The sequence below is a fragment of the Alosa pseudoharengus genome, unplaced genomic scaffold (genome assembly GCF_046254945.1).
Source record: "Alosa pseudoharengus isolate Yale_2024_CS ecotype anadromous, Long Island Sound unplaced genomic scaffold, YU_APseudo_1.1 YU_APseudo_1.1_scf_14, whole genome shotgun sequence".
Classification (NCBI taxonomy): Eukaryota; Metazoa; Chordata; class Actinopteri; order Clupeiformes; family Clupeidae; genus Alosa; species Alosa pseudoharengus.
In genome coordinates this window covers 15,675,796-15,700,795 of record NW_027468609.1, presented here as the reverse complement: position 1 = coordinate 15,700,795, position 25,000 = coordinate 15,675,796, and the positions used below count along the sequence as shown (strand labels likewise).

At 45.1% G+C, this 25,000-nt stretch overlaps 1 protein-coding gene and 1 pseudogene across 4 annotated transcripts in view; both read left to right on the top strand.

Moving 5' to 3' along the window:
- Positions 1 to 1,596: 1,596 nt before the first annotated feature.
- On the top strand, positions 1,597 to 7,830 carry LOC143123531 (E3 SUMO-protein ligase KIAA1586-like; annotated as a pseudogene).
- Positions 7,831 to 23,812: 15,982 nt separating this feature from the next.
- Positions 23,813 to 25,000, top strand: part of garnl3 (GTPase activating Rap/RanGAP domain like 3) — a 92,985-nt gene continuing 91,797 nt past the window's right edge. For all 4 annotated transcript variants that reach the window (XM_076283967.1, XM_076283964.1, XM_076283966.1 and 1 more), the window contains exon 1: positions 23,813 to 24,408. In XM_076283967.1, coding sequence (XP_076140082.1) covers positions 24,308 to 24,408 — 101 coding nt within the window. In that variant the 5' untranslated portion in view covers positions 23,813 to 24,307. The remainder of the gene's footprint in view (positions 24,409 to 25,000) is intronic.

Here is a 25,000-nt window from a genome sequence, read left to right as displayed (position 1 = left end):
TCGTGACAAGAGTAGCTCTGGCAACAGGTTTCATAGTGAAGGTAAGTGGCTGGGTTTGTGTATTTTGGTCCTAATTTACTGTAATACACACACACTGCAGGCTCTTGCATGCAATAACAAAGTAGCCTCGTGAGACCATCCTGATCTCGCGAGCTTCAGATTTTCACTCGCAGATCAGTCTGGCATCTCTCCGATAGAGAAAATTTGGAGCAGTTCACCAAACGAACGTCCAATCAGCGTTGGTTTTGAGGTGGGTTGAGGTGTGACGTGACTTCCACGGATGAGATGAGCATAGCTATCGCTGAAGTTTTATCCGAATAGCTGAGTATTCCTGGGGAAGCTAGGAGTCTCTGCAATATAGCTGGGAGCAATGAAGGACACAGACATCCTCCACGGCCAATTCAAGTTAGTGTTTGGTAGCACTGAATCTTAGTTACTTAACGAGAAGCAATATGCTTTCTTTAGACATGTAGCCTACCATGAAAACTTGGTGGGGATTTTCGTTGATGAGGTTCATGTCACATACAATAGTACGTTTAAAAACGTTAACGTTAGCTACTTACCTAACTTGTATGTTAAAAGATGCCATTAGAAGAACGCTTCGTTTATCTGATTGGTTGATTTGGACCGTCTATCACCAACATAGGTGGTGATAGAAAGATGGTTTATCCAATCAGCTAACCAGTATTTTCGCCCCTTCCCAAACGTTCCTCCAACGGAAAGTTCCCAGATGGATATGCGGAGCAAATGCGAAGCAATCCATCTGGCGGAGTCAGGTTAATAACAAAGGTCATTGCAAGCAAAAGCTCTCGTAAAAAAAAAGTTCACCTTTGCGGTGTTCATACAGTTTTGGAACTGTAAATAGTAAACAAACATAGTAGCTCGAGCCAATGACTAATTTCAGTCAAACAACACATTACTATGAGGGCAGGGCAGTGTTGACTGTTGTTTACGTAACTGCTGAAGTGAAGCAACAACTGTACCTCTGCCTGGTATCAGAGATCAGAGCCCGTAGAACGTCCATTCTCTGGCTGAGGAAGTGACATCCTTACTGAAGACCTGCTTTGATGAGAGGACTGACAGATTGCATTCTTAATAGATTTTTTGGGTTCAAAGAGAACTGTGATGCAATTACAGGCAGTGTTCGAATTACCATAGGGCCCGGTAGTGCCCAGCCCCCTTAGTTCTGGCCAGGGCACTACTAGTTCTGCTCGAAATCACTGTCAGAGGGGGCCCACTCATTCATTGTCAAGTTGCCAACCCGTAACTATGATAATCTACATTTTCCCCGTTGGTTGCAATGTGTATTTTCCCCCCAGACTGCAGGGGCACTGCTCCGCATAATAACCCCCTGTCCTGTCCGATCTCACCCTCCTCTGAATTTTGCTAGAGCGTTGTTAGCGATTGAACAATTAGCAGCAGAAAAAGTTAAAAGTATAATTTAATTAGAATTAGATATTAGAAATTTAGAAAATTGTTACAGAAATGCATTCATAGACTAAAATGGCAACGAAAAAAAATCTAGAATTGACCAACTTTGGTTTTACTACCACCACAAAAAGACAGCGGGAGGAAAGCCCACCACCTGAAGTCCAGGAAGAGTTAGCGGAGGCTAGCGTGAGTCTAAATGATGTGCAGAATACAGAAAGAAACACCCCAGACAATATCCCAAAAGTATGGTCAGCCAGCCAGTTTCGAAGAGTGGAGGGAGCGATATCGGTGGATTTATTGTCGCGAAGGGCATGTTGGCTGTACAGTTTGTAAAGAGGCAAAGCAACTGCCTGGAGCTGAGAAGGGGGTGCATTTGTCCACTGAGTGGATTAACCCTACATTGCAGAACAAAGAAAAAAAGATGTGTTCACAAACATTATAGTTGATGCCACTTCACGTGATTTCCAAGAAACAGAAGCTTCCTTCAGAACGGCCTACTGTATTGCGAAAGAGAGACTTCCCTTCACGAAAATGAATCCCTTGGTCACATTACAGACACTAAACGGGGCTAACATGGGCAAGATACACAGGTCCGATCACACATGTACAGAAATGTCAGTTCATATAGCTCATGAAATGAGACGAAAAATGATCTCCAGTCTTAATACTGGAAACTCGCCCATCAGCATCTCCATAGATGAAAGCACCACACATGGACGGAGTTATCTAATAATTTATCTTCGGAGTGATATCAGTGGCAAGGGTGATATGGAGAATATGTTTTTGGACTTGGGTGAACTGAATGGTTGTGATGCTGAATCAATTTACAATTCTCTTAGAGAAAGTCTACGGGATGCTGGGTTGGATGATCAGTGGTTGAAAAGCTGATGGGGCTTCGGTCCTCACTGGGAAAACGTCTGGCCTGGTATCACGGCTTAAAAGCGATTTCCCCACAGTTCAAGCAGTGCACTGTTTAGCCCACCGGCTTGAACTTGCCGTCAGTGACTCACTCAAGGTCGCAAGTGGATGTAACCATTTTGAAATGTTTGTGTCTAAGCTTTATGCAGTCTACCACCAATCCCCCAAAAATAAAAGACTTCTGAGAGAAGCTGCCCAGACACTTGATACAAGATTTCTGCAAATAGGGCAGATTTTCACATTACGCTGGGTCTCCAGTAGTTTTAAAACTGTTCAGGCTGTGTGGCAGGATTATGCACCGTTAGCCAAGCAATTGAAGGACGCAAGCGAGGATCCGAAGCGCAGGGAACATGACAAGTGTCAGTTTAGTGGTCTCCACAAGCAACTCGTGAGCAAAGGCTTTGTAGCTGACCTTGCATGCATGAAGGATGTTTTACGTGAGCTTCAGAGCCTTTCGCAAAAACTCCAGAGAAGGGACATAACCTTGATCCAAGCAAGCCAGGAGATCACACAAACTATTGAGGTGATCCTGGCCAAGCTGCTCGGCGAGCCAACCAGGCAGGCTGTCGAGGAGTATCGGGACTTTAAAATGCAAGGGGCAAGGGAAGGGCCCAGCCTAAAGAAACTCGTCATAGCAGCCAAAACGTTTTTACCTACTTCGGCAGAATGCGAGAGAGGATTCTCTGCGCTTAATGACATTGATGACAAAGCCAGAAATCGGCTGGGCATTGTCCATCAACTGCGTGGAAAACGGGAAAAAATGCCCAGAAAGAGACCAATAGGCCACTTTGGGACTATCTCCAGTAGGCATAGCCGAGACAGCAGTTTTGTGTTAACTTTCAGTTTTTTCAGTTGTGCGATGTTCAGTTGTGCACGTAAAATATTTGACAATTAGCTCTGCTCAGATTCATTTTTGACAATAGCCTTTGTTATTAGTCTGAATTTCATAATGTCATAGATTTCATTTTAATAAACTGGCTACCCTGCTTATTATAATCTATTGGATGTTGAATCCCCCCAAAATTACATTTTGCATAATATATTTCCAAATTGCATGACTTAATTACACATTGAATTGGCAATTGCAGAATGCATTGCCATTTGAATAAATGGGCTAATATGCTTCCATGCCTAACACCAAGACCACAGCCTTTCAAATTAGGGCCCTGTGTGTGTGTGTGTGGTGTGTGTGTGTGTGTGTGTGTGTGTGTGTGTGTGTGTGTGTGAGTGTGTGTGTGTGCGCGCATGCGTGTGTGTGTGTGTGTGTGAGAGAGAGAGATGTATGTGTGTGAGCATGTGTGTGCTTGTGCGTGTTTGCAAGTCTGTGTTTTTATGTGTGTGTATCAGGTTGTGTGTGTGTGTGTGTGTGTGTGTGTGTGCGTGAGTGTGTGTGTGCGCGCATGCGTGTGTGTGTGTGTGTGTGAGAGAGAGAGATGTATGTGTGTGAGCATGTGTGTGCTTGTGCGTGTTTGCAAGTCTGTGTTTTTGTGTGTGTATCAGGTTGTGTGTGTGTGCGTGCGTGTGTGCATGTGTGTGTGTGTGTGTGTGTATCATGCTGTATTATTGTCATCTTATCATTCTGTATTGTTGCTCTGCTGATATTTAGTTACTTTTTAAGTCCTCAAAAAGTCCTTTGAGCGTTCAGTGAAGCTCTCTCTCTCCCTCTCTCTTTCTCTCCCTGTAAAGCAGTTTCCTCTCTCCCTCTCTCTCTCTCTCTCTCTACCTGTCTCTCTCTCTACCTCTCTCCCCTTTTCTCTCCCTCTCTCTCTCTCTCTCTCTCCCTCTCTCTTTCTCTCCCTATAAAGCAGTTAGCCTACAACTCACTTGTAGAGCCTCTTGCTAAGGACTTCCTGAAAAAGCCCTCAGTGATAAAGAACAAAGAGACCAGCAGGCACTCATTTCCAATCAGGCTGGAGTGGCTGGTGCTGTTGGTGCTGCTGGTGCTGCTGTTTGTGCTTTTTGGTTTGCGGTGAGAGGTTCTGGCAACACACAGACACACACTTTGCAGTGAGAAGTTCTGGCTACGGCAAGGATTCATGATCAGGGGCACGGCATTAAACTCTGGAGTGGACCCTGGACACAGGATTTATTTATTCATTTACACACACACACATTAAGTCTGCCGAGACTAATTAGTGCAGAGAGTGTAAAATCATGATCTGTGTGTGTGTGTGTGTGTGTGTGTGTCACACTTGGGAAGAGTGTGTGGTATCAAGAAAAACACGTCCCAATTCTCAAGCTGTCATCTCATCATACCCCCATCACACTCCCACCCCCAAACTCACACACACACACACACACACACACACACACACACACAACCACACACACACCCTTTGCCTAAAGTGATTATGCCTTCCCAGAGTGCAGTTGGGATGTGAGGACGCCTTGTTACGCTGATGGCTACACACGCTCCATTATTGGTCATTAATATTAATTAGGGGGTACAGCGAGCAGCCTCTCCCATCACACCCACAGACACGTCCAGCACCTGTCCTTCTGGCGCCATGCATCCCTGATGGATAAGCATCCCTGATGTCATCTCTGATGTTTGTGTGTGTGTGTGTGTGTGTGTGTATATGTGTGTTTGTGTGTGTGTGCATGTGTGTGTGTGTGCGCAATCTTATGAGACAATGGATGACAGAAATGTCAGTGGAAGATAAAAGGTTTATGACAATTGCTGAGCAGTCAATTAAGCTGCAAAATGGACATTACAGTATAGACTTACCTTTCAGGAGTGAAAGTCCAGTCATGCCCAACAACTGTCAGGTCGCAGAACAGCGTCTAATAGGCCTTAAAAGAAAGTTCCAAAAAAATTCAAAAATGAGTACACAGAATTCCTGCAGCACGTGATAAGCAAAGGACATGCAGAGGTTGTACCACAAGCTGAAGTTCAAAGATCAGATGGAAAGGTATGGTACATCCCACACCATGGCGTTTTTCATCCCAAGAAAGGCACCATTAGGGTATTGTTTGATTGTGGCGCAACATTCCATGGAACATCTCTAAATGCTGAACTCCTCCAAGGCCCAGATCTGACGAGCACTCTTTTTGGTGTTCTCACTAGATTCAGACAACAGCCTGTAGCTATGATGGCCGACATAAAATCAATGTTCCATCAAGTCAGAGTCTCAAAGTCTGATGTCGACTTTTTACGCTTTCTGTTGTGGCCTAAAGGTGAGGTGTCTCTACCTCCTGTTGAGCATCGACAGTACATCTTTTTGGAGCAGTGTCTTCTCCGAGCTGTGCAAACTCTGCATTGAGACAAGCAGCCAAAGAAAATGTCAATTGTTTTAGTCCAGAGGTGATAAATACTATTGAAACCAACTTTTATGTCGATAACTGCTTAAAGTCTATTGGAACAGAACAGGAAGCAGTGAACATGGTGAAAGACTTCACAACTGTTTGTCAGAAGGGTGGATTCCACCTAACCAAGTGGGTGAGTAACAGTCGCACTGTACTTTCACACATCCCTAGAGAAGATAGGGCCACTGAGGTGAAAGAGCTGGACCTGGACAGGGACACACTCCCCACAGAGAGAGCACTAGGACTGTTGTGGTGTGTAGAAAGTGACACGTTCAGATTTAACGTCCTTATTAAAGATAAACCCCACACCAGAAGAAACATTTTATCAATGGTCAGTTCAATCTATGATCCCCTTGGTTTCCTGTCTCCTCTAACTTTGTCTGCTAAGTTACTCCTTCAGGATCTTTGCAGAAACAAGTGCAGCTGGGATCATGAAGTACCAGAGGCTGCATCAGAAAGATGGAGAAAATAGATGGCCAGTCTTGACCAACTGGAGGACTTCAGAGTGGAATGCTGTTTGAGGCCAAGGGGAATTGGAGCATCCACACAAGCTGAACAAGCATCCACAAAGAGTGCAAAGAGTGGATCCACGGACCGGAGTTCCTGTGGAAGTCAGAAAAAGAGTGGCCACAGAATCCTTTAGAATCACTGTCACTCTCCCAGGATGACCTTGAGATCAAAAAGAACACTGCAGTTTACAGTGCTGGGATCAAGACAGACAATAATCCCACATGCCAACTACTGGATTACTTTTCAAGTTGGAATAGGTTGAAGAGGGCTGTCGTGTGGTACATGAAGCTGAAAGACATTCTTCGAGCACTCAGTGTGAAAAGAAAGCAGATCCAGTCTAATGTCATCCCACAGTCACAGACAAGAACTCAAAGAAAAATGCTGGACAATGAGATGAAAGACTTCAAGAACAAACTTGACGGACAACGCATTTCCTTGGATGACCTGATGAGGACAGAGAAAGCCATCATTGTGTTCTGTCAACACCAAAGATATCCAGAGGAAATGACAAAGCTGGAAAGTAACAAATCCACAGGAAAAGGTCGAAAGAGCACCATCTACAAGTTGGACCCTGTACTAGAGGATGGAGTTCTGAGAGTAGGAGGAAGACAGAGCAAGGCAGCAATGCCAGACGAGGCCAAGCGTCCCATGATACTACCCAAAGATCTTCATATCTCCACACTCATTGTTCTGCCCCCGCTCGTGTGTGAGGTGGTTAGCCGGTTACATTTGCTGGGCAGACAGACAACAGTTTCCCCAAGAATGACGCTGATGTTCCTTTTAAATGTTTTACTTGGAAACACTGTAAAACTAAGCATACATACAAATACATCTTAGTTATTGGTTCAGATTACAGCAGATATGTACACAATCACATAACATTACACGCTTTTAATACAAATGGATGGGTTAGCTTAAGGCTAATATGTATGGTGAATTCCATTGGGTTGTTACCAATTAGCATATTGGACAAAAGTAATCATTCAAAACGAACTAAATTCCATAGACAAAGTTCCACACAAGAGGAACTCATCAATGTCGTTCTAAACTAACTACGGAAACCCCGCAGGTATAAAATAACGTTACTGCAAGTGCATTTGACCACTAGAGGTCTCCCTACTCCTAAATTAACAACAGAACAGCACACTCCCCGCTTGTTATACTACATTATAACACTATTCCCCTTTCACAAGTAGAACAACTTCTGAGACTGGCCTAGAATACACCTTCTGGATACCCTGTTTGACCACCTTCACTTCCACTTTGCGAACTTTAGAGTCTTTGCTGGGAATGGCGGTAACCACTACTCCAACAGGCCATTCATTTCGCTTGACTTGTGCATCTTTGAGAAGCACGACATCTCCTTCTCTCAGGTTTGGCTTTTCCTCATGCCATTTTCGCCATGGTTGGAGTGACACCAGATATTCTTGACGCCAACGTTTCCAGAATGTGTCAGCTAGAGACTGGACTTGTTTCCACTGCTTGTTGTACAGGTCTTTGAGGTCGTACTCTCCTGGAGGTGGTGACACTGACTCAACTTTCTGTGTTAGAAGCATAGCAGGCGTCAGGACAGTGGGCATGTCTGGATCGGATGACACAGGAACCAGGGGTCTGGTGTTCATTATGGCCATGACTTCGGACATCAGTGTGACCAGAACCTCATGAGACAGATGGGGGGTGTTTGTCTGTATCAGCAGTGCATCCAATATCCTGCGTGCGACGCCTATCATCCGCTCCCACACTCCACCCATGTGTGAGGAGTGGGGAGGGTTGAACATCTAAGTGCTGCCTTGGTCTTGCAGGTAAGCGGTCAGTTCATGGTCTTCAGATTTTATTTGAAGTTCCTTGCATGCCCCGACAAAGTTTGTCCCTTGGTCAGAACGAAAGAGGCGCACAGGGCCGCGAACAGCTGTGAATCTTCTCAATGCATTTATAAAGCTTGAGGATGACAGAGACTCGATCACTTCGATATGCACAGCTCTTGTAACCAGGCAAGTGAAGATGACTGCCCAGCGTTTATTCTCTGCAATGCCACCTCGGGTTCGTCTTGAGCTTATGGTCCATGGACCAAACACATCAACACCTACATTTGTGAACGGAGGACCTGGGTTGAGTCGTTCAGCAGGTAAGTTTGACATTTTTTGTTCTTCCATTCTTCCTCTCAGCTCGTTACAGGTTACACATTTACATAAGATGCTTGACACTAACCTCTTGCCTCCAATCAGCCACAGTCCAGCAGAGCGCACAGCGCCTTCTGTAGATGCCTGCCCTGATGTGCGACCTGTTCATGATAGTGCCTCACCAATAAGGTAGCTATGTGATGCTTCTTGAGGACTATGATTGGGTGTTTCTCCTCCCAGGGTACGCCCTCCAACTCTTAGTAGGCCATCTGTATCCACAATGGGACTCAGTTTCCTCAGAGGACTGGACTTAGAGACGGTACCTCCTTTGGAAAGGCTTTTCATCTCCTTAGCAAACACATTGTGTTGAGCATTTCTGATGAGCACTAGTTTTGCTTGTGTCAACTCATCTATCTTGCTGGGCTGGCTTTTTGTGCAAGACCTGACCTTATGTATGAGCTTGGCCATGGCTCGACTGAGTGCCTTCCAACTGGAGAATCGTTCGAATCGATGAGACCCCAGCTCACCGTCGGAGGCTTTGGTTATGAAAGCTTTGACTTGTGGGCGTATGTCAATGTCTGCGTCAGGGTCTATGAGTTCAAATGTCTCTGGCTGTGAGCAGGTGTCTCTGGACAAGAAAGCTGGGCCCTTAAGCCAGATGGTATCTTTCAACATGGCTCCTGGCACTGAGCGGATCCCATGATCTGCAGGGTTGTGTTCTGTACTGACAAAGCGCCACTGTTCAGGGTTTGTGGACTTCCTGGTGCGAGCGACTCTGTTGGCCACATATACATAAAACCTTCTGCTTGTGTTGTTGATATAGCCCAATACGATCCGGCTGTCTGTGTAGAATGTAACTTTGTGGATGTGTGTGTCCAGTTCATCTGTAATTAAGTCTGCCAATTCAACAGCCAAGACAGCAGCACAAAGCTCTAGCCGTGGAACAGTGTGTGGGGGATGTGGAGCCAGCTTTGACTTGCCCATGAGGAATCCAATGTGAGTGTGACCTTCTTGGTCTGTTGCTTTGAGGTAGGCCACTGCTGATATTGCCATGGTGGAGGCGTCAGAGAAGACACAGACTTCTCTACATTTTGTGGAGCGTAGAGAGACAGGCACATAGGGTCTTTCTATCTGAAGCTGCTCAAGTTCAGAGAGTGAGTCTGTCCATAGTCTCCACCGTTCCTCTTTCAGGGCTGGTAAAGGTGCATCCCATTCAGTTTGTTCAGCGGACAGCTCTCTGACTAAGGCCTTTCCTTGGATTGTTACAGGTGCCACATATCCTAGGGGATCATAAAGGCCATTAACTGTGGACAAGATTCCCCTCCTAGTGAATGGCTTCTTCTCTCTGGACACACTGAAGGTGAATGTGTCAGACTGTAAGTTCCAGGTAAGTCCTAGACTGCGCTGCTGTGGTAAGGGGTCTACAGTTAGCTCCAAATCCACCAGGTTTTTGGCTCTCTCTTCAGGAGGAAAGGCATCCATCACTGCACGGCTATTAGAGGCTATTTTGTGTAATTTGATGCTTGACTCAGCTAACATTTCTTTTGTTCTTTTCAGGAAGGAGATGGCTTCGTCGTCAGTAGGGAATGAGGTGAGCCCATCATCAACATAGAAGTTTCTCATGACGAATTGCTTAGGTTCAGCACCGTGTTATTTTTCTCCATGCAGGGCCGCTCTTCTCAGGCCGTAAATGGCTACCGCAGGGGAAGGAGAGTTCCCAAAAACATGCACTTTCATGCGGTATTCAGTGATCTGCTTGCTTGGGTTGTTGTCTTCAAAGCACAGAAACGTCAGGAAATCGCGATGGTCTTCACGGACGATGAAGCAGTAGAACATCTGTTGGACATCAGCCGAAACCGCTACAGGCTCTTTGCGGAAACGCATGAGGACTCCCAGCAGTGTGTTGTTCATGTCAGGCCCTTTAAGAAGGACATCATTGAGAGAGAGGCCCTCGTGCTTGGCGCTGGAATCGAACACCACACGTATTTGGTCTTTTTTCTGTGGGTGATAGACACCGAATATTGGTAGGTACCAACGTTCCTGTTCTGCAGTCAGCGCTGGGGCGGGTTCTGCTTGATCGGAATTGAACATTGCTTGCATGAAACTGAAGAAGTGTTCTTTCATGCCTTGTTTCTTTTCTAGCATGCGGAGTAGGGACGTGAGACGGTTGACAGCATGTCGTCTGTTGTTGGGTAGACGCGGCCTGTTTGACCTGAAAGGGAGAGGTGCTACCCAGCAATTTGCTTCGTCCATGTAGACCTCTTTGTCCATGAGGTCAAGGAACAGCTCATCTTCGATGGACATGCCAAGCTTGTCATCATGCTGCGTTCTTTGAAACACATTTCTGCCCAAGCGGTCTACCTCATAGCTGACACTGGCTACATAAGAAACACCTGGGGACATGTGGGGTGGCACAGGTTTATCAATCTTCTCTTTTACTACTAACCTGCTGGTGCATGGGCTCAGGATGGAATGGGGCCCGCTCGTTAGCACACTGGTCCTGAAGACGCTGACACTGGTGGCTTTGTGTGTTCTTCCCAGACACACATCTCCTATTATCACCCATCCAAGATCGAGTCGCTGGGCAAACGGTGCATTGGGAAGCCCATTACATTGTTCTCGTACTTTGTGCACCTGGATTAAGTCCCGTCCAAGGAGAAGTAAGATTGACGCATCTGGGTCCAGGGGCCGTATTACAGAAACTTCCTATCTTAAGTCCTAAGTTAAGATAGGTGAAGTGTAAGATAGGATTTTTCTCAATTTGGTATTACAGAAACATATCCTATCTTAATTTAGGAATCCTATCTTATCTCAAGTTAAGATATCCTAAGTAGGCGATCTAGCATCGACGTTCAGCTTTTATGTCTGTTACTTAGCAACAGATGAAACTTGTTGTTGGATCACCTCACTTCACAACTAGCAGCAATGTGGAGTTCATTACCCGTTGGAAACTTGATGTAACTTCGTAGAGTTGGATGTCTCGAGACCGATCTTGGTCTCGAGACCGGTCTCGAGACCACTTTTACGTGGTCTCAGTCTTGTCACAGTCTCGACCGTCTTTGGTCTTGTTCTTGTCTTGGTCTCGGATCCCTCGGTCTTGTCTTGGTCTCATTGTCTTGGTCTTGCGGTCTCGGGTCGACATAGTGGTCGGGAGATTTGCAACAAATATGTCCATGATACAAAACATAACATTCGATAATGCAACATTAAATTATTTCGCCTTTCACGCCCTTCAAATGCAACCTTTCAAATGCAACCAATCAATGACATACATGTATTTTGTTGTGATTAAGAAACTGGCGCTCATCCAATCAAAAGACACAAGTGTAGCCAGCGCGAAACGTTAGGTTTACGTCGTAGCTGTCAGTCTCAGTCAGACCTAGTAATAATAATGTCAGCGAATTCCGCCATCATTCAATTTGCATTCACGGAACATAAAGAAATTTGCAGTCCAGGGGCAAGAAAGAAGCATTCTGCAAAATGCAAGTTTTGCAAAGTCTCTCTCTCTCATCATTGTCATGCAATTGCTATAGCCTACATAGTTTATCTCACCCAGTCTACGAAAACATTTACAGTGAGTGAGCTCACAGTCACACACATTCATGACATGCTCTGTCTCTGCATTGTTCTGTCTGTAGTTGCAATAATACCTTCTTAAATTTAATTTAAACTGGGACTGAACCTCTTACCCCAGCAGGGTTCTCAAGTCTCACGCAATGGGCGTGAGACACACGCAATTCAACAAGTTCACACGCTCACACACCACACCTTGCATTTCTCACGCAGAAATATTACTAGGGATGTCAAGGTATCTGCATAATTATTAGAGGAGGCGCAGGGATACGAGAGGATTTCTCGCAGGGTTCAGAACTAGCGCACCACTCACCAGCAAAATCCAAAAAATAAATAGCCACCGACATCCAATCAAAAAATAGTAGGCTATTCGTTGTATCCGGGTAAAATTCCAAAATAGCACATCCCCTCCCTACAACCACGTTATGCTTGTGTGGGGTTACACGTTTAAGATTTCAAAACTGCACCAACATTCTTTTTATTCAGAAATTCAACTGTCTGTCATTTGGTAAACCAGCCTACTTATGGTACTTTACAGGGTGTGTAAATCAAGCCTTTTCACGAACATTTGGCCTAGCCTACTTTATGGCAAAATTATTTCTTATCTATAAACTAAACTAAACTGTCGGTCATTAAGAAAACCTAATGATTGTGTCGTTATAGCTTGTGTAAGCCAGACATCAGCAACGTTCATTTTACACGACCAATCACTCTCGTGGCTGCCTGCACTTTCCCTGTCGTCACGGCTGCAACTTTCGCACTCGTTTGTGCTTTTTAGCGCCGTGTTCATCTGGTCCCGGGACACCCATCTGATCCTCCATGGACCATATCAACAATGAATGAAAATTAGCTTATTATTAACGAGTGTTATAAATTTGAGCGAGTATGCTACACATAGGCCTACATTTTTTTCTAAACATACAGGACTGCTGCAGACAATGACCTGCCAACCACCATAATGTATAATGAACTTGCTGTCCTCGGTTTCGGCATGCACATGCTTAGTCTAATGATTCAGTGACAATATAGGCTACTCAAGTGAATAAAGCAATTAGCCTAATAAATAAAATATTTGTCTCACTCAGTACATATAGGCCTACATCTCGTAAATTGGTGAGCCATAGAATATCCCAGCGTCACGATTATTATATTTCAAGATTCCAATCTATCCCACCTAAATATGAAAAGTTATTTCTACTGACATGCTTCCTGGTGACATAAAAAAACAAATGGTTTCCCTTGATAAGGCTGACATAAGAGACATAGGCTATGCATTATACTTTCCCAGACAAAAACAAGATATAGGATGTATAGATTACAATGACAAATTCAAGGCCTCAAAGGGTTAATGCTTCTTTCCAATTTTTTTTTATAATTAGTGAGTGAGTGCACCCCCCCCCCCCCCCCCCAATCTCACTCCAAGCTGAGCTCAAAACTTGAGAACCCTGCCCCAGTAAGCTGCTCTTATTCAATTGATGCAAGTTATGGTGTAACACCAGAGACTTTCTAATGTGGAGACACAGCACTCAAAAAATCCTCCATAGAAATGCATGGGGCTAGTTTGCAACGCCAATATGGCCGTTGTCTACACATATCCCTCCCCTTCCTCGCCAAAATGTCGACATGTGTATACATTGAGCGAATCATGTGGTGTGAGTTGACTACTTTGAGCCAATTATGTGCTGTGTTGTGCAGACATTGTGCCAATCATGTGTTGTGAACTCGACACTGGAGCACGGTTGGTGTGGTGAAGCCTTGCGCACGTGTATTTCTGCTGAATAGGATGCCCGATGAGTACCCAAAAAGCGTTGCAATATGGCCGCCGAGTGGAGGGACATGCCTAAAAGGACTTTGGTAACACTAGCTCGCTAGCTGTTTTTTTTTTTTTTTTGGTCTCGGTCTTGGTCTCGTCTCGACTTTGTCTTGGTCTTGACTCAGTCTGTCTTGGCCTTGGTCTCGTCTTGGTCTCGGTCTTGATACCCTCTGGTCTTGGTAGTGTCTTGGTCTCGGTTTAGGCGGTCTTGACTACAAGTCTATAACTTTGCGCTAGTTATCCGCCTAGCCATGCAAATAAATCACTGTTTTACACCATTTACGAGTCTCAAAGTAGCTCCATACTTCATTGTTAGACTTCCGAGGGCCTTGACATTTAAAACGAGACATTGTGAACTTTGAAAAAGCACTGGTAGTTTATTTACAAGACGATTTATACAGACAGTACCTGCGCTACATGTAACAAAAGAGCTGCCATCTCGCTTATTTGTAACAGTAATTTGACAGTTAGGAGAGCTGATGGGTCATCCTAAAGTTAGGACAGTTTATTTAGGATTTTGGTAACTTAGGATATTTCTGTAATACACATTTCCTATCTGGAGTTAAGATAAGAAACTGACTTTAGGATCGGCCGTTCTGTAATGACTTTTTTCCTAAATCCGATCCTAACTCTTGTTACCGTAGTTACCAAACAGATAAGATAGGATTTTCGAGTTAGGTAGTTTCTGTAATACGCCCCCTGGGCTGGGATTTTGTCTGCAAGGTGCTTGAGATGAGGATGATGTCTGGCTACCTCTGGTGATGGTATTTCAGACCTGTCGTCTGGCAGCATGTCACACTCAATCAGAGTAGGTAAGGGAATGTGGGCATTGCCGTCTAATGATTCCACAATGAAGTTACTGGCGCGTCGCCCGGCAGTCTCAACCACCCCTGAGCATGTCTTCAGAGTGTATCTTGCTCTTGCTCCTTTGACCCCAAAATGTTCAAAGAATTCTGTTCTGCCAAGTGACTTGTTGCTTTGCTCGTCAAGAACAGCATAGGTCTTCATAGCTTGGTCTCTTTGCCCTGCAGGATACACCAGGACGAGACAGATCTTGGAACATGATTTTGAAGTGTTCACACTCCCACAGATTTCAGTGCATTTGGACGTCACCAATGGAAAAACCTCCAGCTGCTGCTGCTCCCCGCCATGATCTGTAGTACTCACATGGGCATCAGTTTTCCATGGGGCGGGCCCAGGATGTAGCGCTGACGGGTGTCTGCTGCTGTTGCACTCTTTGCACTCCACAGGCTTGTCACAGTCTTTGGCAAGATGGTTAGATGATGCACAGCACCTGAAACAGATGTGCTTTTCTTTCAGATAAGCTTTCCTTTCATCCAATGTTTTATTTCTGAAGCTGCGGCACTTTCTCAGTGGATGAGGCTTGTTATGTAGCGGGCACTGTTTGTCAGGATCATCATCTCTGCTAATTGCTGTTGTGCTGTCACCACTACTTGTTTCTTACAGCAACTGATGTTCTCGCGTGATGACTGGATGACTGGAAAACACTTTTTTCTGTCTTGATGGCACACCATGCTCCCGTTATGCTGGCAAAGCTGGGGTCATTGCGCGTTTTTGCTTGTTCAATGACGAAGTTCACGAAGACTACAAATGGAGGGTAGGGCACCTTGTGTTGTTCTTTGTAACGTGATCCTACAGTAATCCACTTTTCTTGTAGGTTGTGCGGTAGTTTCTGGACAATCGGGCTGACCACGGGAGGTGTTGAGATACGACAGGCCAGGTAAGTACCCGTCTGCCCTAGCTGCTTCTAGTTCCATGAGAGTGTCTCCAAGCTCTCTTAGTTTGTGGTTGTCTTTGGCTGAGATTTTGGGGAAATCTTCAACTTTTTTGAGGAGGGCGTTTTCAATCACCTTAGGTGAGCTATAAACATCTTCCAATCTTTGCCACAACATCTTGAGGCCTGTTGGTGCATTATGAATATGTACTGCTCTAATTCTTTTAGCTTGCTCAGACGATGATGGACCTAGCCATTTACATAGCTCCTCTCTAGCAGAGAGTTTTAAGTCATCAGTAGAACTGAGGAAAGATGCTTTCCAGGCCCAGTAATTCTCCGGCTTATCATCAAACTTTAGCAGGCCTGAACTCACCAGCTCACGTCGCATCAAGTACTTGCCTAAGTCTGTTGTAGCTGCAGTACTGTATTGGCTCGTGTCATACATAGGGAGTGGATGCGCTTGATATGGCAAGGGAGGCTTGTAATCATCACTGATGTGTTTGATGTTGTGGAGAAGTTCTCTATAGCTGTGTGGTTGTCTTTGTGCATTTACAGTGCTAGTGATCGGATTCGAATTCCAGGTAGCTTCTCCTCTGGACGAGCGTTGTCGAGCCAATTCGAGGAACTCATAGTCACTGATTTCACTCGATGTTGTATCACCTTGGTTCTCACAGCTCTTCACTTCACCGCTGTCCATGTTAGATTGGCGCACTGGTGTGTGTGGAGTTGTAGGTGGCTTTGCATCGGGAGGTGAGACTGTGACTAATGTATTGATTGTTCTTCCACTCTGATAGGACTGATGGCCTGGATGTTGAACAGGGGTCTGCACAGTAGCACTTTCACCATTAAGTTCAGATGGGGTCTGAGACAGCATGTTGGTCTTAATTGGCTGAAGTGGGCTTAGCAGTTCATAATCATCTTCGGCAGCTGCTTCTAGCATTTCAGCTTCTGCAATTGCGGCTGCCGCAGCCTTTTCTAGTTTCAGTTCATGCAAACTGGCGTGTAGTATAGCTTGTTGTTTTAATAGCTCAGCCTCTCGCTTAGCAAACGCCAGCTCAGCGCGCGCAGCTTCTGCTTTGGCCCGTGCTTTTAAAGCGAGGGAATTAGCTACAGAGCGTTTGCTTGTTCTTGAACAGTTGGATATTTGTGACCGTGTCTCTAGTTCTTCAAAATCCATTTCTTCGTTTCTTTGTGTGGTGATGATTGTTTTGTTTTCTACTTACAGAACGATTATTGGCCGTTGGAAGAGTTGCCTTTTTACTGTTCTGCCCCCGCTCGTGTGTGAGGTGGTTAGCCGGTTACATTTGCTGGGCAGACAGACAACAGTTTCCCCAAGAATGACGCTGATGTTCCTTTTAAATGTTTCACTTGGAAACACTGTAAAACTAAGCATACATACAAATACATCTTAGTTATTGGTTCAGATTACAGAGGATATGTACACAATCACGTAACATTACACGCTTTTAATACAAATGGATGGGTTAGCTTAAGGCTAATATGTATGGTGAATTCCATTGGGTTGTTACTAATTAGCATATTGGACAAAAGTAATCATTCAAAACAAACTAAATTCCATAGACAAAGTTCCACACAAGAGGAACTTTTTCATTGCAACTAGAAATCATAAAACTGAGAAAATACTTACAGGCAAATGTTTTCTGGCCATGTAAAACTGAGTGGTAAAAAATGTGTCTGAGTAACTCATCAATGTCGTTCTGAACTAACTACAGAAACCCCAAATAACGTTACTGCAAGTGCATTTGACCACTAGAGGTCTCCCTACTCCTAAATTAACAACAGAACAGCACACTCATCCTTCGGCACATACATGAGCAGCTTGGACATGGCGGAATAAACCATGTTCTCTCTCAGATCAGAAAAAGGTACTGGATCGTCAATAGCAACTCTGCAGCTCGCAAAGTTATATCTAAGTGCGTAGTGTGCAGGCAAGTCAGAGGAAAGATTGGAAAACAATGTAGAGCATAATGGAGAGCAATGTAGGTGTAGATTACTTTGGGCCTTTTGAAATCAAAAGAGGGAGAAGCCTAGTCAAGCGTTATGGGGTCATATTTACCTGTATGTCAAGTAGAGCAGTGCATCTAGAGATGGCACACTCCTTAGATACAGACTCATGCATCAATGCTCTAAGACGGTTCATAAGTAGGAGAGGTCAGGTGATGCATATTCGCTCTGATAATGGAACCAACCTTGTAGGACCAAAAAAAGAATTGCAAAATTTCTATTTGCTATTTCAACTTGGAACAAGGAGAAGATCCTCAATGCAATGCTCCAGAAAGGTATCCAGTGGACCTTTAATCCGCCAGCAGCCTCACATCATGGTGGGGTGTGGGAAAGGTTGATCCGTATGGTGAGGCAAGTTCTCCACTCCACTGTTCAAGAACAAACATTTGATGATGAAGGTTTGCAAACACTTTTTTGTGAAGTAGAAGCCATTCTAAACAGCCGTCCCATCAGCACAGTCTCAGAAGATGAATACGACCTAGAAGCACTAACACCTAATCATATTCTTCTTCTGAAGTGCCATCCTGCTTTTCCTCCTGGACTATTCCAAAAGGCAGACATGTACATCAAACGTCACTGAAAACAAGTTCAATATGTTGCTGATCTGTTTTGGAAAAGATGGAAGAAAGAATACTTACCTTTGCTACAGGAAAGGCAAAAATGGACAACAGTCAGAAGAGGATTCCAAGTAGGAGACATTGTGATGGTTGTGGACAGTACACCCCCCTCGGGGTTCCTGGAGTCTTGGAAGAATTGAAGATGTCCTACCAGATTCTAGAGGGTTAGTGAGGACCGTGAAGATTAGAACCAAGACTGGTGTATTTCAGAGGCCAGTAACTAAGCTCTGCCTGCTACTGGAAGCTGCAGAATAGACGATGGGGAAACCACTCTGTGGGAGAAAAAGATGAGTATAACCAACTCATGTTGTGTTTAATAATTGTAGTATAGTAAACTAGGCTCCTTTGTAATGTATGTTTGGTAATTGTTGCCCATGCACACAATTAGGGGCCGGTGTGTAGGAGCCATATTCATATTTTCAGTTTTTTCACTTAATGTATAAATAGTTATTAATTTAATTTCCCTTCAACATTTGATTTAGAACGTTTTAATGTTTTTGAGTATGCCTTCCCTCTAGAGGTAATGGGGGTGCAGTGATAAAAGGGGTGTCAAGCCAAGGCCACAGGAGGGGTTCCGGTGCTTGAGCCAACTATCATTGACCATCATCTGCGTCAACATCAACTCAACGTGAGCGTGACAGGAGCAACGCGAACGCGCAGAATGAACTCAACTCAGCTCAACCAGACAATAGAGACTATACTTTATGTTTTAAGTTCTTTTTCATTTGTTCAACAAATAAATACCATCAGTTCACGGACGACGTTGGTCGGACAAGCTTTTAACGTGTCAAGAAACCCAAGCACCGGTATTCAAGTGGTGAGATGAACAATTAGAAGTGTCATAGGGACAAACAAACAAAGTTTTTGCCACTACATTTTTAGTGTTCCAACTCAGAGTGGATAGTGGTGGTTAAAGGCATTTCTGTGTGTCGCTTTTGTTTCCTAAACGACCAATTACCTCTTAAATGGGTTTTGGTTTTGAGGGTGTTTGGGTTAGTGTCTGAGTATATGAAATAGAGAGAGATAAATAGTCTCTGTGTGTGTGTGTGTGTGTGTGCTTGTGTGTGTGCATGTGTGCGTGTACAGTATGTGTGCGTGTGTGTGACGTATGTGTGACGTTGTGTGTGTGTGTGTGTGTGTGTGTGTGTGTCTACATTAATCCTATCCTTTTTAGTGTTCCAACTCAGAGTGGATAGTGGTGGTTAAAGGCATTTCTGTGTGTCGCTTTTGTTTCCTACACGACCAATTACCTCTCAAATGGGTTTTGGTTTTGGGGGTGTTTGGGTTAGTGTCTGGGTATATGAAACAGAGAGAGATAAAGAATCTGCCTGTGTGTGTGTCTGTGTGTGTGTGTGTGTGTGTGTGTGTCAGGGGGGTGTATGTATGTCTGTGTGTGTATGTGTCTGTGCATGTCTGTTTGTGTGTGTATATGTCTGTGCATTTCTGTGTGTGTGTGTGTCGGGCGGTGTATGTCTGTCTGTGTGTGTATGTGTCTGTGCATGTCTGTGTGTGTGTGTGTGTGTGTGTGTGTGTGTGTCGGGGCGGTGTACAGTATGTCTGTCTCTGTGTGTATGTGTCTGTGCATGTCTGTGTGTGTGTTTGTGTGTGTGTGTGTGTGTGTGTGTGTGTGTGTCGCCGGGACAGTGTATGTCTGTGTGTGTATGTGTGTGTGCATGTCTGTGTGTGTGTTTGTGTATCACACGTCTTGTCTGTCTAATCCCTCTCCACAAATAGCTTTCAGAAATCCACTCTCGGAGAGAGCACAATCATCCCTACCCTCTCATTACTCCCATACAAACCCTCTCACACACACTTTCACACACACTTTTTCTCTCTCTCTCACTCACACACACACACAAACCCCTCGGTCATGCTGTTGCCACTCTGCTCTTTAGGGGAGACTCAAAACAAATGGGTCCACTCAAAACACACACATGCACACACGCACACACACACACACACACACACACACACACACACACACACACACGTTCACTTAAAACTCTGGATCTGGATATGATTCAAATACTCATACAGCAGTCCACTCTAAACACACACTACACTCACACACACACCAGTCCATTCGACTCCAGTTCACTTCCAAAAAGTTTCAGTCTCTGCTGTTAGCAGTGGCTCTTTGGTTCTGTATCTGCATAGGGTGGTTCTTTAGTTCCATCTCTGCTGTTAGCACTGGGGTGGTTCTTTAGTTCCGTCTCTGCTGTTAGCAGTGGGGTGGTTCCATGTCTGCTGTTAGCATTGGGGTGGTTCTTTAGTTCCACTGCTGTTAGCAGTGGGTTGGTTCTTTAGTTCTGTCTCTGCTTTTAGCAGTGGGGTGGTTCCATGTCTGCTGTTAGCAGTGGGGTGGTTCTTTAGTTCCGTCTCTGTCGTTAACAGTAATGTGGTTCTATCTCTGCTGTTAGCAGTGAGATGGTTCTGTGGTTCCATGTCTGCTGTTAGCATTGGGGTGGTTCTTTAGTTCCACTGCTGTTAGCAGTGGGTTGGTTCTTTAGTTCTGTCTCTGCTTTTAGCAGTGGGGTGGTTCCATGTCTGCTGTTAGCAGTGGGGTGGTTCTTTAGTTCCGTCTCTGCCGTTAACAATAATGTGGTTCTATCTCTGCTGTTAGCAGTGGGATGTTTCTGTGGTTCCATGTCTGCTGTTAGCATTGGGGTGGTTCTTTAGTTCCACTGCTGTTAGCAGTGGGTTGGTTCTTTAGTTCCATCTCTGCTGTTAGCAGTGGGGTGGTTCTGTGGTTCCATGTCTGCTGTTAGCATTGGGGTGGTTCTTTAGTTCCACTGCTGTTAGCAGTGGGTTGGTTCTTTAGTTCTGTCTGCTTTTAGCAGTGGGGTGGTTCCATGTCTGCTGTTAGCAGTGGGGTGGTTCTTTAGTTCCGTCTCTGCCGTTAACAGTAATGTGGTTCTATCTCTGCTGTTAGCAGTGGCTCTTTGGTTCTGTATCTGCATAGGGTGGTTCTTTAGTTCCATCTCTGCTGTTAGCACTGGGGTGGTTCTTTAGTCCCATCTCTGCTGTTAGCACTGGGGTGGTTCTTTAGTTCCGTCTCTGCTGTTAGCAGTGGGGTGGTTCTGTGGTTCCATGTCTGCTGTTAGCATTGGGGTGGTTCTTTAGTTCCACTGCTGTTAGCAGTGGGTTGGTTCTTTAGTTCTGTCTCTGCTTTTAGCAGTGGGGTGGTTCCATGTCCACTGAAGGCATCAAAACTATGAATGAATGCAAAGTTATTTGGGCCACTGATGAAAATTTGTCAAGTTATGGCTTGCTGAATATGGTATTAAATTAAAAAAAATAGCAACTTTGAAGAAACTAGATTATAAGACATGTTTTCAGTTATTTCACACTTTTTTGTTAAGTACATTAACAAGGATTAGAATGGTTCTAAGGGCCCAGCACTAAGAGGCCCCAGAGAGCCCCCCCCCCCCCCCCCCCCATATTATTATCTGTCATAGGGCCCATATTTTCTATCAGCGCCCCTGCCACTGTCAAATTATTAAGTCCTGTTTATGCATATCATTAGCTCTTGTTTATGCATGCAGCATCCTCACATCCTGTTGGTACTGTTCAAAACTGGTGGAAATGTGGGCGGGTTCGTTACATAGCTAGCACTAAGGTTAGAACAATTCTGAACCGAACCAGTTCAAGAACACGTTCTCCGTTGGTAGAAGAACGCCCTCAATGGGGGGTTAAAAGTATAAGTACTGTATATATACTCTTTTGATCCCATGAGGGAAATTTGGCATTTATCCCAATCCATGAATTAGTGAAACACACTCAGCACACAGTGAACACACAGTGAGGTGAAGCACACACTAATCCCGGGGAGCAGTGTTTGATAGGGTGTTTGTCGTTTCCCTCTCCTTGTGGCAGAAGAACATGACAGAGTGACCAGATGACGAGATGAAGCATCAGATGACCAGATGCTGTGACATTAAAGATGGACATGACCCCAAGAAAATGACCAAAATATGAGCCTGGAACATAAATTTTTCGAGATGAGGTAATGAGTGTATCTGTGTGTGTGTGTGTGTGTGTGTGTGTGTGTGTGTCTGAGTCACTTGAGAGCAGATGCTACTCAGACCTGGCTGCCTGGAGAGCAGTGGAAAATCACTGCAGGTCAGAGACTCACTCTCATACCAGCCTCACTCACAGACACACACACACACACACACCAGGATCATGACTTTAGATATGAACACACACACACATACACACACACGAGTCACACCAGGATCATGACTTTAGATATACGAACACACACACACACAAACTTCTCACTGTCTTTATTTCATACATACAGAGACACTCACACAAACATACAGAAAACAAAACAGCACATCTGACAGCTATTTGCTGGTGTGGAAAACAAAAACATTGCCGAGAAATTACCCTAAACTACCATTATTTTCCTCTCTGAACCACCTTTCTCTCTCTCTCTCTGGCGAAGCCCTGTTCTCTCTATCTTTACCTCTCACTCTCTCTTATTGTTGGTGCAACTGAAGTGTGTTCGTGTGTGTGTGTGTGTGTGTGTGTGTGTGTGTGTGTGTGTGTGTCTTATAACTGGCTGTAACTCGATCAAGCCACCTGCTCCTTGCTGTCTGACTCACAGGTTGAGAAAGTGTGTATGTGTGTGTGTGTGTTTCTATCTGAAATGTCACAGCTTGGACCCCCTATGCTCTATTACAGTTTGGGGGGAGCCTCATGCCACACACATACACATATTTCCTTATGTGGGGTTATTGTTCAAGGGACAGGAATAATAAGCAAAGTTCTGGTCACATCCACCCATATGCCTTCACAAACACACACACACACACACTCGCACGTGGCTAATGACCCCTAGTGGTCTGACGTTTGATGAGGGTTTACGTTTGTTTGAATAGTCAACCTGTTCAGCCTGAACAATTGAACAGTGAAGATAGATGAAGATAGAACAGTGAAGATAGATAGATAGATAGATAGATAGATAGATAGATAGATAGATAGATACTTTATTGATCCACAAGGGGAGCAGTGTGTGTATGTGAGTGTGTGTGTGTGTGTGCGCGCGCGCATGTAAGTATCTGCATGTGTGTGTGTGTGTGTGTGTGTGTGTGTGTGTGTGCGTTTGGTTGTATGTGTGTGTGTGTGTGTGTGTCTGTGTGTATTAATGTTTTTTAACAGGCCTCTCTCAGTCCTCTCCAATCCACAAATATTACATCCACATGCTCATTTCCATCTCTCTGTGTTTGTGTGTGTGTGTATAATGCTCAGAGGGCTCATGGCCACATTCAGTGTCACAGAGACACTGTGTCTCTCCCCCACCTTGTGCAGTTCAGTGCTGTTATGCCTTTGAAGGCCATCCATATTTTCAGTAGTTTTATAATCTATTGACTTTGACTTTGAAAGATTTTTAGAGACAGAAAGAGTGTGTGAATAGTTACTAGGTTGTAAAAAGACATTGAAAGTGTGTGGCTGACTGCAAAGCCTGTTTGGATTTAACCGCTAAATCAATCCAAATCAAACCATAACAAAGACAACCCTCAACAGTCCTGGCTGGATCATACAGTGGTGTTTCAACGCTTGGTTATGACACATGGATTATGGTTGTAACTTGATTCCACTGCTTGAGTTTAAGGAAGGCATTGGGCGTTCAGGCATTGTTTTTGAGATGAGGCGAGTTATTAACATGAGTAGCTAACCACATCGCCAGCTGCATCTACTGTATTTTGGCACGCTCATTTCATTAGGTGACAACTGTTTGTCTGTCCCCGCAAGCACGCGCTCTCTCTCTCGTCGCTGGCTTTCTCTCGCGGCCGAGTAGACGTTAGGACCGCGCAGACTCGACTCATAAGTGCGACTAGGCAGCTGGGTGTCTTCTGGGCTTGGGTATTCAGCGCTCGCTCTACAACCGGAGTGAACGGGTCCCCTCTTTTCTCGTCAGCCTAACGGATTTAATCGGCTTCAGACGCCGCGTTTGTTTCTTGTCCGTGACCCTGTGCCCAGTGGTTTCGGTTGGGGAGGCTGCCGAGACCGAGCGTTCCCAAACCATGGTGCACAACTAGTTAGTTTGGAGCTTTCTTTGTCGGACGGAGACTCCGCGACTCACTTTCTTCTTTCTGTAGAGGCGAGCTCGTAGTTTTCTTTTTTTTAGTAAGGGGTCTGCGTCTTCTGTTTGTAACAAACGGCCATCCCCGTGAACGGTGCCCCTACCTCCGCCTGAAAACGACTCTTGCCCCTGGCTGGATTACAACCCCTTCCCCGTCCGTGCACAATGAATTCGGATATAAACATGTACCTTGGCCGGGAGAAAGCGGGTCTGATGCGCAAAAGAGCCCTGCTACTGAGGAAAGGCTGCAGCTTCGAAATAACAAGGTGGGTGATTCCTCTTTTTTGGTCGGGGGGAGGGAGGGGTATTCTGGGGCTTTTTGGGAACACCGCATCGTGTAGCGGAAGGAAATTGACGGTTCCTATCCCACATGGTTGTTTTAACGATGTCTGGCGCAGCGTGCGTGCGTTGGCACACCGCTGTTGTGCGTTTTGGGGGTATTTGCCTGTCGGTGTGGGTTATGCAAAACCCGCTTCGGACGTGATCCCATGTGAGGAAAACCTATAATGTCACTTTCCCAAAAAGACCCACGAGAGGGGGCCCTGTCCTCTGCAGTCTCGCCCGTGTGTCACGCTTCATCAGGTGCAGACATCGTGTTTGCGCATCTAATTTGAGGTTTAACGGATTTCTCTCGAGCCCAGCACCCCATCCCCGCGCCCCACTTCACTACCCCTCCCGGAATCCCTCTCTTCACCGGGAGTGGGTCGGGCTAGCCGTTTAACCTCAGCGTGGTCTGTCCTCCCCCACTCACGCGCCATATATCTCGATCGCACCTGATAAAACTCAGTGACCCGTGCAGGGCGTCTTCAACTAGACAGAAATACGACCAAGTTTTACGCAGAAGCTCTGTGCACCCGG